The sequence below is a fragment of the Amblyraja radiata genome, chromosome 13 (genome assembly GCF_010909765.2).
Source record: "Amblyraja radiata isolate CabotCenter1 chromosome 13, sAmbRad1.1.pri, whole genome shotgun sequence".
NCBI classification, from domain to species: domain Eukaryota; kingdom Metazoa; phylum Chordata; class Chondrichthyes; order Rajiformes; family Rajidae; genus Amblyraja; species Amblyraja radiata.
This window is the reverse complement of record NC_045968.1, coordinates 17,952,553-17,967,176: the sequence shown is the minus strand read 5'-3', so window position 1 is coordinate 17,967,176 and position 14,624 is coordinate 17,952,553. Positions and strand designations below refer to the sequence as shown.

The window sequence follows — 14,624 nt, the reverse complement described above, 5'->3', positions numbered from 1 at the left end:
ATACAATAGTGATTATAGGACACCAGATCCTACTACGGTAAACTCACGAGCTACTACGGTAAACTCACGAGCTACTACGGTATAACTAGGAGTTAAAAAGTATCAAATGTTTCCAACCCGAGTATATTTTACATGTTGAAAAATCTTCACGGGTTACCACGTTTCCCGAGTACCTGCCGTTAGCACTAAGAGACGTCCCGAGCTCCGATGTACCCGCTACGTTCATTCTACGTGCTTACCACAAATTTGATTTTTTTTTAAAACTTGGGAGAGCCCTTGGATGAACTCCCACAGTGGGACAGGGCTTTAACTCAGCAGAACAGGCAGCGCAGCGACTCTGGAGAAAAGACCCTTCTTCAGACTGAATTGAACTCTCGTCGGTGAGAGTACTTGTGATTGTCTGAAGAAGGGTCTCGACCAGAAACGCAACCCTCTCCCCAGAGCCCATGCCCGTCCCGCTGAGCCACCTTCAACTTCAGAGCCAAACAAAAAACACATAGTGCTGGAGGAACTCAGCAGGCTAGGCGGCCGCCTCACCCATTGAGTTTCTCCAGCATTTTTGTCTACCGCAAAACGTCAATGATTCTGGGAATGCCGAGGCGACAGGGTGAGAGAGAGGGAGTGAGAGAGCTAGAGAGAGACGAGATGGGGAGCGGGAGAGAGAGAGCGCGCGGGAGAGAGAGATCGCGAGAGAGGGGGAGGGAGAGAGCAAAAGACAGAGAGACACAACGTGGGTCGGTAGGTGAATGACTAACTTGCACACCAAGAAGAAGCCCCCTTCTCGTGGTCCGGAGCCCTCAATCATGAAGGTGAGTTTTAAGAAATTCTCAATGTGTCATCAATGCATCGATCTACATTCATCAGTAAATGTAAATGTGTTTTGAACAAGTATTAATGACGCGGCGTGAATTTTATTCAAAAGAACGCGGTGTCATTAATACGTTTTCAAAACACAATTACATTTACTGAGGAATTTGGATTATTGCATTGATGAGACATTGTATAACTACTTGTTAACTACTGGCTGTTAACAAGTGCTAACAGTAGTAGTTAACAAATCGTTTGTGTCTGATGGCCGTGCAGTGGTTGTTATCCATGTTCATTTAAAAAAAAATCCGGATGGCGAATGTTTTTTAAAAAATCTTTATTTAACAGTGAATTCGTACGAAATACGGAACATTAGTGGGGGGCCCCCTTAGGCGCGGGGCAATCTTAACCCAAGCACCAAGTTGTAAACGGCCGAAGGTGCGCATCCCTCGGGACAGCCCCCACTCTCCGTCGGAACGCACACAGCAAGCTCCCACGCACAATCTGTAAACTGTTTTAATCGAAGATGGACACAAAAAGCGGAACAGACTGGAGAGAAGGAATGGGTGATGTTTCGTGTCGAGACCATTCTTCAAACCTGAAGACTGAGTCGCAAGAATTTCGACCCGAAACGCCACCCATTCCTTCTCTCCAGAGATGCTGCCTGTCCCACCGAGTCACTCCAGCATTTTGAATCTATCTTTGCTGTCAGTGCCGGTTTTCCATAGCCGCTCTGCATAAGTGGGGGAGAGAGAGAAGGGAGGGAGGGGGGGGAGGGGGAGCGAAAAAAGGGGAGAGAAATAGAGAAGGGAGAGAGAGGGGGCGGGAGAGGGGGGAGGGAGAAGCGGAGAGAGAAGGGGGAGAGAAGGGAGAGAGAGGGGGAGAGAAAGAGGGGGGAGAGTAAGAGAGAAGGGGAAAGAGAGGGGAGAGAGAGGAGGGGGAGAGAGAGGACAGAGAGAAGAGGGGAGAGAAAGATAGAAAGAGAGAGAGAGGAGGAGAGAGAGGGGGAGAGAGAGAGGGGGGGAAGAGGGAGAAGGGAGAGAAAGAGAAAAGGGGAGAGAGAAGGGAGAGAGAGGGGGGAGAGGGAGGAGGGGGAGAGAGAGGAGATGGAGAAGGGGTAGAGAGAGGGGGAGAGAGAGGGGAGGGGAGAGATAGAAGGGGGGAGAGAGAGAGAAGGGAGATAGAGAAGGGAGAGAGAGAGATGGGGAGAGAGAGAAGAGTGGTGAGAGAAGGGGAAGACGGGAGCGTGGTGGTCATTTTTCCACACAAGCCATAGGTGACTGGGCAATCTGAACCCAAGCACCAAGTTTTCAGCGGCCGAAGGTGCTCATCCCTCGGGACAGCCCCCATTCTCTCATGGCCACCCTCCATGGGCTGTGGGTCGGGTGGAGCAGAGGTGTGGGACAATGTTCACCTCTCCACAGTGATATGATGGATGCGGGTGTCTGGACTAATCGCTGACAAGTCCCGGCCCCCGGCAACGTCATGTCCATTATGTGACTTTTCTGTTGAGCGGCATTCGGTTCGTTGGCTTGTAGGCGACCCCGCCTTTTGGGTAGGTGGCATTTCGACAGAGCGGCCATTCGGTGAGTTTGCTTTTAGGTGACACACCTTTTTGGTTAGTTGGCTTTTAGTCACTCCGCCCTTTCGGTTAGTTTGCATTTAGGCGTCCCATCCTTTCGATTTGTTGGCGTTTTGGCTTCGTACTCTTTCGGTTATTTGGCTTTTTGGCCTTGTTTCCATTTGGTTCTTTGGTTTCGACTTATTTGCTTCGGCTTCTTGTCCGTCGGCGCCACGTCCGGGTACCGCATCCCCTGGAATTAGAAGAGCCGCAGCTCGTCAAAAAGAACGCCTCAGACAATCAGAGGATGAAAGACACCCCCTACATGACCACCCTTTGCTACCTCAGCGTTTGAAATCACGCAGAAGTTTCCTCTCTTCTGTCCATCCGAACAACCATGGATAACCTGGCTCAGTCTCAACAGACTGCGGACAGGCACGGGGAGGAACAAATCGAACATGCTGAAGTGGGGATATACTTTAGTTGGCGGCGCGACTCACCCGTTGCAGCGGCCCCTACAGCCTGTCTGTCTTTTTTTTATTTTTTGTCTAGTTAAATGTAGTGTTGGTGTTTTTTGATACTAGTTTTAAATGTGTATATGTGGGGGGCGGGGGGGGGGGGGGGGGGGAGGGGGAAACCATTTAGAATCTCTTCCCTGTTCGGGAGACCCGACCTTTTCCCTGTCGGGTCTCCGTTGTCGTTGGAGCCTAGCACCGTGGAGCGGCCTCAAACCTGAACGACCCGGGGGCTCGGGAGACTGCGGAGCTGCGGACTACTCACCATCGTGGGGCTGGCCGGCCTCGGAGCGTGGTGACTCGCTGCTGCGACTCGACTCCTGGGGCTCGGAGGCTCCAGCAACGCAGCCGCAGGTCCGGTGGACTGGGACATCGGGAGCTCGCGGGTCCGGTGGGAGAGAGAGACCGCTTCCCGGAGCTCCCGCAACGTGACTTCTCCAGCCCGTGTTGCGGGGTTAGAACGACAGGCACGGCGTCATGGCCGTGGGACATTCCAGCGCCTGCCAGGGGCTCCAACTCTGTGACTTTTGGACCGGGAGCGGGGTCGTAAATCGCCCGGCACGGCCTAAAATGGCCGTGGGACTTATCATCGCCCGCCTGGGGTTTGGACATCGGGAGAGAAGTGGAGAACAGGGGAGAGAAAAGACTTTGCCTTCCATCACAGTGGGTCACTGTGATGGATGTTTGTGTGAATTAAATTGTGCGTATGTCTAGGAAATTGTCTTTGTTTGTATGGCTGTGGAAACAGAATTTCGTTTGAGCCTCACTGAGGCTCAAATGACAATAAATTGTATTGTTGTTGTATACTGAAGATGCGGCAGACTGCGAGTGCAGACGGGGCCTCCAAACTATGGAACATCTCCTGAGCTGTGACATTCTGCATGACACATGCACTGTAAAAGACCTTGCAGAGGCCAACGACGTGGCACTAAAATTTGCTTGCTATTGCCAAACAGTTCTGTGATGACACGAGAAAAAAATCCTGAGAGGCTTGATGTTAGCCAGGCGAGTGCAAGCTATGTAGCCATTCAGCGCTGAAATGTGGGGCCAGGGCTGTACCCTGGCCAGAACAAAGACTATGAGCCATTATTTAATCCATCAGCAACTGCTCCATGGGTTTTAGACCACCCAGATCCGAGGGTCTCTTTCTCATTGTTTATTGGATGAAGGGAGCTTGCCTCCTCCTCTCGTTTGCACAACTTGCACCAGCCCAGAGAATTGTCTACGGCGACCTCAACAGCTAGTGAGAATCATTCAGTTTACTACTGTTGAAACTTCTGAGCTGGAGAAAGCTGCCCAGTTGCAAAGAGGCAAGTGGGACACGAGGTAATTATATAGACAACAAGATCTGAAAAGTCTCTCAACTTACAAGGTAGCAGATATCAGGACCCAACAATGAGGTACACTAAACTGTGCAAGCAGGGTGCACTTCTGGTGGGCACTTCTCAGCACTGTGTGACTTCACCTCTTATCCCAGCTCACCCAACATTGCACCAAGGTACGGCAGATTTATTGATGTGGGAATGCCTGTAGAAGGTTCTTGGCCAAATAGCGCTTTTCTTAAAGTGTAGATGGTTATGTACCTGTGAGTGCTTGGACATACTGCCTGAGCCGCTGAAGGTTTACATTACTTTGTGATCAGTTTTCCAGAATTTTGATTTTTTTGATTTGCAACGCTGGCCTGTAAACCTTGTAACTCTGGCAAACTATTTGTGTTCAATTATTGCGTTTTTTGTGGCACACAAAGTTCAGTTTGTTGGTAAAGCCGATGATCTGGAAAGAGCATTAGAATGAACTCAAAGCGTGATAGCGTTTTGAAGACAACATCCAGATTTGTCCTGTGTCTCTTGCCCAACAAAATGAGTTGAGTTTTCTGTAAAGAAATATGTTTTTAAGCCTGTTGGCCTTTTCTATTTGCACCTACAATGCCCTCCACAATGTTTGGGACAAAGACCCATTATTTATTTATTTGCCTTTGTACTCCACAATTTGAGATTTGTATTAGAAGGAGGAGTGAAGTATGGAGGAGTGAAGGAACTGCCCAAGATCCAAAGCATACCACTTCATCTGTGAAACACGGTGATGGGGTGTTATGGCCTGGGCATGTATGGCTGCTGAAGGTACTGGCTCACTTATCTTCATCGATGATACAACTGCTGATGGTAGTAGCATAATGAATTCTGAAGTGTACAGACACATCCTATCTGCTCAAGTTCAAACAAACGTCTCAAAACTCATTGGCCAGCAGTTTATTCTACTGCCAAGACAATGATCCCAAACATACTGCTAAAGCAACAAAGGAGTTTTTCAAAGCCAAAAATTGGTCAATTCTTTTTTTAATTATTTTTATTTTTTATTAGAAGTACAGTAAATTACAGTAATACACATCACATAAATCTTATTACATTTTGTTGTACCACTTCGTTTTTCGAGCTTTAAAAAAGATAGAAATAAAAGAAGTAAGGAAAGTGAGCAAGAATCGTGAAGGTGCAGGAAAGTGTTGGGAGAAGAAAGCCCCTTGGGGAAGAAATTAGAGAAGGAAGTAAAGAAAGGAAATAAGATCCTAGAAAGAAAAGAAAAAAAAAGGAAAAACAATCGCTTTATTGTAACACAAAACTCCGCAAAAAAGGATATACCAACCGTGTTTTTTTGGTAAATTCTTGAGTGGCCCAGTCAATCACCCGATCTGAACCCAATTGAGCATGCCTTTTCTATGCTGAAGAGAATACTGAAGGGGACTAGCTCTCAAAACAAGCATAAGCTAAAGATGGCTGCAATACAGGCCTGGCAGAGCATCACCAGAGAAGACACCCAGCAACTGGTGATGTCCATGAATCGCAGGCTTCAAGCAGTTATTGCATGCTAAGGATATGCAACAAAATACTAAACATGACTAGTTTCATTTACTTGACATTGCTGTGTCCCAAACATTATGGTGCCCTGAAATGGGGGGGGGGGGGGGGGGGGGGGGGGGGGACGGACTATGTATAAACACTGCTGTAATTTCTACATGATGAAACCATAATGTATAAAAATGGCCTTATTAAAATCTGACAATGTGCACTTTAACAGCATGTGATTTTTTTCCATTACAAATCTCAAATTGTGGAATTCAGAGGCAAATAAATAAATGATGGGTCTTTGTCCCAAACGTTATGGAGGGCACTGTATATCTTCTTAACTCTGCTTCTTTTTCTTTTTTTTATTATCTGTTAAGGCAGAAAATTGTTTTTCTGCACCATCTTTAATAAATAATCAGCAGTCCAGATATTTATCAGTTCTTCCCTGAATCTATGGTCTTTCTTTACACATCCATTCTCAAATCATGATGAACACACAAGAAATTGTAGATACTGATGGCCTTTGTTTAAAAACCAAGAGCAAAGTAAAAGTTATAGATCATGCCAGAGTCCTGAGCAGAAAACATTTGTTCCAGCTTGAAAGCACTTGATTCACTCCCGATCTTTACGGGGTCATGTGGATCCTAGAGGTGCCCAGACTAGAAGTTGATTGATGACTGTTTTGTTTTAAACACTGGAAAAGAACAAGATAATAGGATTGAATAGGCTAAACCAGACAGCATGGTAGAAATAAATAAGGGACAACTGATACTGATCACATCTGGTTGTTTCAAAACATTCCCTTCTATACAGTGTATTAAATCAGCTCTGTATTTAGTCAACAGCAAGACCAAAGGTAAATGTTACCTGCTAGTTGTTGCTGTTGTGCATTTGTTTGCGTAATTAATCAGTTTAGAGTCATACAGCCAAGCCCTTCTGCCCAATATGCTCATGCCAACCAAGCTGTTCCATCTACACTAGTCTCACGTGTCCAAACGTATTTTAAATGTTTTTCCCCATTCATCTTAAAGCTGTGTTCTCTGATTCTTGATTTCCCCCTCTCTGAGCAAAAGAATGTGCATTTACATATTCTTCTCATGATACTATACATATGGGGAATCAGAAACCAGAGAACATAGGTTTAAGGTGATAGAGGAAAGATTAAATAGGAACCTGAGGGGCACCTTTTTTTACACAAAGGGTGATGGGTATATCGAATGAGCTGCTCGAGGAGGTAGTTGAGGCAGGTACAATCACATTAAAAAAATTTTGACTGGTACATGCATAGGATAAGATTAGAAGGATATGGGCCAAACACAGGCAGGCGGGACTAATGTAGCTGGGGCATGTTGGGCCGAAGGGCCTATTTCCAAGTTGTATGGTTCCATGACTCTACCTCATAATAAGATCATACGTCATAGCAGCAGAAGTAGGCCATACGGATTATCAAGTCTTCTCCACCATTCAAACATGGCTGATCTTTCTATCTTTCCCTCTCAACCCCACTGTCTTCTCCCTATAACTCTAGATACCCTGACCAATCAAGTTTCTGTTAATCTCCGTCTTAAAAGCACCCAATGACTTGGCCGCCACAACCAACTGTGGCAAATTCCACAGATTCACCACCCTCTGACTAAAGTAATTCCTCTTCATCTTTCTAAAGGTATGTCCTTTTATTCTGAGGCTATGCCCTCTGGTTCTATGCTTTCCCACTAGTGAAAACATCCCCTCCACATCCACTCTATCTAGGCCTTTCGCTATTCAGTAAGTTTCAATGAGGTACCCCCTCATCCTTCCAAACTCCAGTGAGTACAGGCCCCGTGCCGTCAAACGCTTATCATATGTTAACCCAGTTATATCAGGATCATTTTTGTAAATCTCCTCTGAACCCTCTCCAACGCCAGCACATCCTTCCTCACATATGGGGTCCAAAACTGTTCACAATACACCAAATGCAGTCTGACCAGTGCCTTCTAAACATATCCAATGACTTACCAACTTCTACCAATGCACTGTAAAAGGGATTCAATCAGTATGCTATGGTAGCTTGTTACAGCAATAACACTACCCACGCTCACAGGAAATTGCTGAGATTTGTGGATGCAACCCAATCCATCACGCAAACCTACATCTAACCTTCAGCCTCTTACTTTAATCCCATGTCACTTGAACAGGTACATGGATAGGAAACATTTAGGATATGGGCCAAAGGGACCTGTTTGGATGAGGCATCTTGATCGGCATGGATGAGTTGGGCCAAAGGGCCCGTTTCCGTGCTTTATGACTATGACCACAATAAGATTACCCCTCATCCTCCTGTGCTTCAAGGAATATAGTCCCAGCCTGCCCAACCTCTCCCTATAGCTCAGCCCCTCAAGTCTGGCAACATCCTCATAAATCTTATCTGCACTCCTTCCAGCTTTATAACATCCTTCCAAAACTGAACACAATACTCCAAATATGGCCTCATGAATGTATGAGGCCATATGTTATGTATACCAACATACCACGTCTATACTTAATATCCTGACTGATGAAGGCCAATGTACCCAAAGCCTTCTTGACCATTCTATCTGCGTATGATGCCACTTTCAAGGAACTATGTACCTGCACTCCTCAGTCCCTCTGTCTACTCCCCAGGGCCCTGCCATTCACTGTGTTGGTCCTGCCCTGGTTTGACTTCCCAAAATACAACACCTCACTTATCTGCTAGTTCACTGAAATATTGATCAATTTATCAATATTTCATTGAACTAGCGAAGAATGTTCTTAACATATTTAGTTATTAATAAAATGTACTTAAATACACTGAAATTAGAGAAAATGTAATTATTTAAAATAAATAACATTAGAAGCCCAAGCATTTAGCAGCATGAATTGTATATCATTTGGTAAAAATTGGTGCATCTGACTGATTGTAACGAGACTGCATGACATCTACATTTCTTGCCTAATGCTGTCCCGTTGTCCACATACTTCTATGGCAGTATGACCATTCAACTAGCATACAAGTTCAGCTAAATGACCTGCTTCTTCACTTTAATTCTCCTATAATTTAAAAAATCGGTCTTAGATTACAAAATCAGTGCAAAATTTCAGGTAAATTTTTCTCTCCAATTTTTTATGAATTCCAATTTCCCCTGTTAACAGCAGGGAAACCTGAAACTGATACCTGCAACAATAAAACATGAAGTAGATTACTTAACTATAACCAATTTATACTTTGTAAGAATTTTATATTTCCCAAGTTTATTTTCATTGCTGCTTCCCCCCCATCTGTTTTTCTTAAGCAGTCTGAAACACAATGAAGTATCTCATCGGAGCATGGAAACTTTACAAAGGGGCTAAACGATCAGGCAGTAGAGCATAATTAATATGCAAATGGTTAACCGATTAAAGATGAAGTATGTGAAAACTATGGTGAATTCAGTGATCTATATGAGCTTGTATCTGACCTCCAGCTTGATTCAGAACTTTGCTCTTCACCATGCATCTGTGGTGATTTGGGATGTGGTGAGACATGTTTAACTGAACACCGGTGCCCTGTTGGCTATCAGTTAGCACAACACAGGTCTGCATGTCAGCAGACTGGGGAAGACACACAAGCTCAACCGTCTTCCCACATAATAAGCTCTTATATCAGAGGTCACTAAATAACACTGGGAACTGGGAAGCTGTGCCTGTTGCCTCCTTTGGTCCATTGTAATGTGTCTCTTATCAACCAAAAGAGATCAGGATGAAACCTCTCTTGTTTCCAGAGTTCAACTATGTATGTGTGTTGAAATAAATAACTGCAGATGCTGGTTTATACCAAAGATAGACAAATGCTGGGGTACCTCAGTGGGTTAGGCTGCATCTCTGGAGAAAAAGGATGGGTGATGTTTCGGGTCGGGACCTTTCTTCAGACTACTCTTTAGAGTCCTTAGATTCTTTAAAGTCTGAAGAAGGGTCTCGACCCGAAATGTCACCCATCCTTTTTCTCCAGTGATGCTGCTGACCCGCTGAGTTAATCCAGTACTTTGTATCAATCTTGTTTGTTGTTGTTTATAAACATGGAGTTGGCAAAAGCACAAATTTAGAAAAATCTGTTATATTTGCACAAGTAGTTACTTTCCTTTTTTTATTTTAACAGGGTTATTGGAAGTGTTTCCCAACTTGATGAATTTGGAAGAGTGTTCCATTGTCCGAAAGGAGCCCCAATGAACCCCATTGAAAAGTGTTCAGTGTGGTGATTTCAAATTTGCATACTTTGAAATACACAGTTTTTTTTAAGTGTCCAATAAAATGTGGTTGGTTCTTTTTATTGTCTTGATTGCATTTTTAATTTCTAAAATAAAAACACATGAATTCTAGCTATTAAGAAAAACAGAATACTTCCATTAATTACTTGCTAAGAAAATCTTTGTGTAAGCAGTTCTTCTGTTCAAATAATATATTTTGTTTCACCATGCCTTGTAATAAGTCATTCACAGTTCTAAGAAATCAATATGCTTTTTTTCCATAATTGCACTGTTCATGTTGCCATAGCAAAATCCTATTTCAATGTATATCAACCATTACAAATCAACCAAGAGGCTTAAATTGGTTGATTATTTGTACAATCTACTATATACCTGTAAATAAAAATGTCAAAAAGAAAATCAACAGATTCTTGTCACTTTAAATCCACAGCAGAAAGAAAAAAATGCACTGAGAAACCTGAAGTACCCAGTTTTACAAACGTAGTGATAAAACTTAATGTATTGTATTGATTTGTATTACATGTTTCTCACAGAGTGTGATCAGAGCACCCAGAGTCAGAAAGCTGAACATGGAATGTCCACAAGAAATTTGATGAGTATGTACAGGTAAATTATGTGTTATTCAGAGGAATGCCAAGAGATCCTTGCTACATCCAAGAGATTGTCTCAGCACAAACATCACAACTTGCATCTAACAATAACAATGTTTGATGTTAAATGTTATTTAAGGAGTTAATGTTAGAAGAAATGTAAAAGAAAATGTAATGAAGAGGGAAAATACTAGCTAAATGGGGGAATTGGATGGCTGAAGAAAATGTCACAAAAGTGAATGGAGCATGATATGAATTAGGACAGAATGTAAAGGCTGAGAGAATTTAGAAGAGTGTTGTTTATTCAAAAGAAAGCTTGGATAGAATCACTGACATTCCGTGATTATAGTTTTAAATTAAAAGTACAAGGAATTCAAAAAATTGGCATCCAGAGGGAATACACTGGTTGAATGGAGGAATTGAGTAGCTGAGGAAATGTCACCAAATTTGCAGATTTCTAAAAGGAGGATTGCTAGCCCGGCATATTGATAAAGCATCAGAATTTAAATCCAGTCATCAATGGGATTGTGCTTTTAATCTCGTGATCAAATATTCTGGAGAGAAGAAGTAGCTTAGAGCTAATTGATGATTTTTTAGTACAGCTGCTTTATATTAGATTCAGTACTAAATACAATAAAGACCAGTAATTCTGGTACAATAGAACTAGATTATGAAAAGCCAAATATTAATTTAAAATTATAAATGATAAATCAAAATCGTAATTACTAATTACCATGCAGGTAATGTTATTTGGCTATAGCTTATGGGAGTTGAGGAAGCCACAATACATTTAGGTTGATTGTTGCCACATGTTCTGAGGTACAGTGAAAAGTTTAGTTTTGCATGCTATCCAATAATCAGATCAGATAATACAGTGGCACAGTGGTAGAGATACTGCTTTACAGCGTCAGAGATCTGGGTTGAATCCTGACCAGGGGTGCTATCTGTAGTTTGTACATTCTCCCTGTGACCACATGGGTTTTCTGCAGGTGCATTTCCTCCTACATTCCATGACGTGCAGGTTTGTAGGTAAATTGGCTTCTGTAAATTGCCCCTAGTGTATAGGATGCAAAACTGTGTTAACATTGAACTAGTGTATGGGTGATTGATGGTCGGCATGGACGGTGGGCCGAAGGGTCTGTTTCCACTTTGTATCTCTAAACTAAACTAAGACAAAACTGGTGTAATCTCCAGTTGAATGCCTCAGCTCAAGGAACCTCAACTCGAGTTGATGTTCCAGAGTTTAAGCTTCAGCCACTTCAGTGTATCCTGGCAAGGGAAAAATATGTGGAAAACTTGTGGCAGAAGGTACCCTTGAAAGAGCTAATAGTCAAATCAAAAATGGAGTCGTTCTTCCACAAAAACATGGTCTAGAAGAACAAAAGAAATGCTCTGTGCCAAGTCTGAATGACTTTGCAAATTATATGTAACATAATATAGAGGACAGGTTGTCTTTTTAATAAAGACATTAAGATGCTTAATAACATGTGCTCTTTCAAGGCCATAAAGAAGCCAAGATGGAAATAAATAGCTGACGCTCCAGAGATAAGTAATAACTTGTTATTGGATGAGCTTGATTTGGACCCAGTTTTTCTTATATTCTGAAAGGCTATAGAATCTTTCAGTCATGCCATATTCAGACTTGGTGGGAGTGTTTTACATAAGAAAAATGTATAATTGTGCTAACTTTCCTTTGTTCTTTGAGTGGAGCCCGAGAAGCACTGAGCAACGTTTGTGCTCATTGTAGATATTGCCACTCCCGTCTGACGAATCTATTAAAGATTGCCATGGTTTTCCTTAAACAATGTTGTTGCCATCTGCTTTTTAAGACATTTAGCTGTAGTTGGCAGGGATCTCGCTGGGACCAGCAACAGATGACTGAGTAAGAGGGTGCAGTTGACCGGGATCTAAAGGGGAGAAAACTGAGCTCTAGTCGGACCCTTTGAGTTTTGTCACATTAGTGACAAAAACTTGTGTTTTGTCACAAATGTGTATTGGAAAGACAAGGTGTCTTGAAAGGAATTGTACTGAAACGACAATGTGTCTTGAAGAGACAGTGTTTTGAAAAGACTGTTGTGGCTTTGCTACCAGAGAGTAGCCAGGATTTGGGCATTACAGACTGCAAAGGTTTGTTGCTAATATAAATGATTGGGCATAACAGGCTGAAAAAGTTTGTTACAATTTATGTACTAAGTAAGTAGTGATTTGGAGATTGGCCAGTAGGAGAAATATGGAATGTGGAGAATATTGAAGGCAGAGAGAGAGAGAGTGAGGCAGAAAAGAATTGGGTGGAGACGCGAGATAGGAGTTGGATGGATTACGTCTGTAAAAGAGGGATTGAATTGAGGAATAAAGACGGAACTATTAAGGATGGAAAGTACTTCAGATGGAATGCCAGTGGGCAGAGGAATAGGAGATAAGGGCTAAGGCACAGAAAGAAAGCGCTGATAAGAGTTCGGAGAACAAACCCGGTACTGGTCAGACCTCAATAGACCATATGAGGGCATGGCGATCCTGTCTATAGAAGAAGGGGGAGGTGGCCAATCACAATCTGGATCACTGTCCAATCATAGCTCGGACCACTCCCATTTTGAACATTAGCCCGCCCACCATTATAATAAACTACTCCCTTTGTTCATTTTAAATTCTCACTCCAACAAGAAGACAACTTTTGCAAGCCCTCCCAGTCCCAGTTCACAAAGTCTCCCAGGGGAATGCCCAAGCTTGTGAATTCTACAAATTGGTCCCCACAAAAACAATGATTCTGTTAAACAGAACGGCTTCATCAGACTGGGATGAAGCCGTTCTGTTCTAAGGGAGGGGAATGTAAAGTTAATACAGAGAGACGTCTCTAATGTGCCACGTGCTTTTTTTGGAAACGAGGGGGCTGCGCCACTTTGGCTAACTCCTCTCGGATAAATTTGTGTACCTGATGTATGTTTTGCCCGTCTTTTGTACGTTTTCTTATTTGTTTAATGTTTCTTTAATGTTCGAAGGGAAGTATTTGTTCTAAACCCAAAGCTCTCTCAAAATATTCTAGGATATTCTTTCAAGTTGTCACTCATCCAAGTTCTGTGCCTTATCAGACTTGATAGATCTTCATATTCTTTTGAGTTGTCACTCATCCAAGTTCTGTCCCATATCAGACTAGAGAGCTCACTGTTCTTTTCAAGGCCAAGCTGCCGAATACTTGCAGCTCTATGTTCAGGATATCGCTCTGTCTGTTTCATTTCTCCCAAAGCCTATCGGGATACTTGACATCCAGTCGCAGGCTATATTTATATATTCATATATATGCCCCTTTTGATGAAATAGTCCGTGTCCGATGAAATAGGATGTCATTGAATGAGCTTGCAATCTATGAAAATTAATTGTTTATTCTTTGTTTTCTCTTAACTTTAAGTTTATTTTCTTCCTATTTCTTACCTTTTGAATTGGGTTCATATAGAGACCTGAATTCCACGATGGCCACGTGGCATCCAGGTAGGAGTTAGATGAAATTGGAGATGCCTTTATCTCAGAACAAAATCTGTTAATTTGAAATTGTAAATTTGGGGAGATGGATTGGAACAATTGGGAATATTTTTAAATTGTTTTTTTAAAAAAAATAATGATCTATTTTTAAAGGGTCTGCCTTGTAAGTAGTTAAAGAGTGATCTCACACCCCCCACCACCCGTAGAATTCTGGATGAGTGGAGGGAATGAATAGGATACTAAAGAGTGTGGAAGTTAGTTATGACCTACAGGCCCTCAGCGATGAATTAATTACATACGCACAGCAATTAAGCACAACCTTGTCAGTCTTGCATTCACAGGGGTTGAAAACGCAGAAGCCACTGCCAGTTGAACACAGACGCAGTCCATACTACTGAGAGACTACTTAAGGTACTGGGATCGGACGAAATTTGGACTATGTTGGAGGGGACTGTACCAGGTGCTACTACGACACCAACCGCCGTGAAGATTGAAGATTACCCCCGTTGGAGAAATCTGATACGATTGACTGTAAATGGAGGAGAACCAAGAAACGACGATGGGGCTATTGACCCTCGTTTTTATCCTGAGGTTGG

The 14,624-nt window shown here is 42.8% G+C and overlaps 1 protein-coding gene across 1 annotated transcript in view; it reads left to right on the top strand.

The window, feature by feature from the left end:
- The window catches only part of ecel1 (endothelin converting enzyme like 1), a 107,474-nt gene extending 97,107 nt beyond the window's left edge, over positions 1 to 10,367 (top strand). Inside the window, exon 17 of the mRNA XM_033031339.1 lies at positions 9,856 to 10,367. Coding sequence (XP_032887230.1) covers positions 9,856 to 9,955 — 100 coding nt within the window. The 3' untranslated portion in view covers positions 9,956 to 10,367. The remainder of the gene's footprint in view (positions 1 to 9,855) is intronic.
- Positions 10,368 to 14,624: the final 4,257 nt, after the last annotated feature.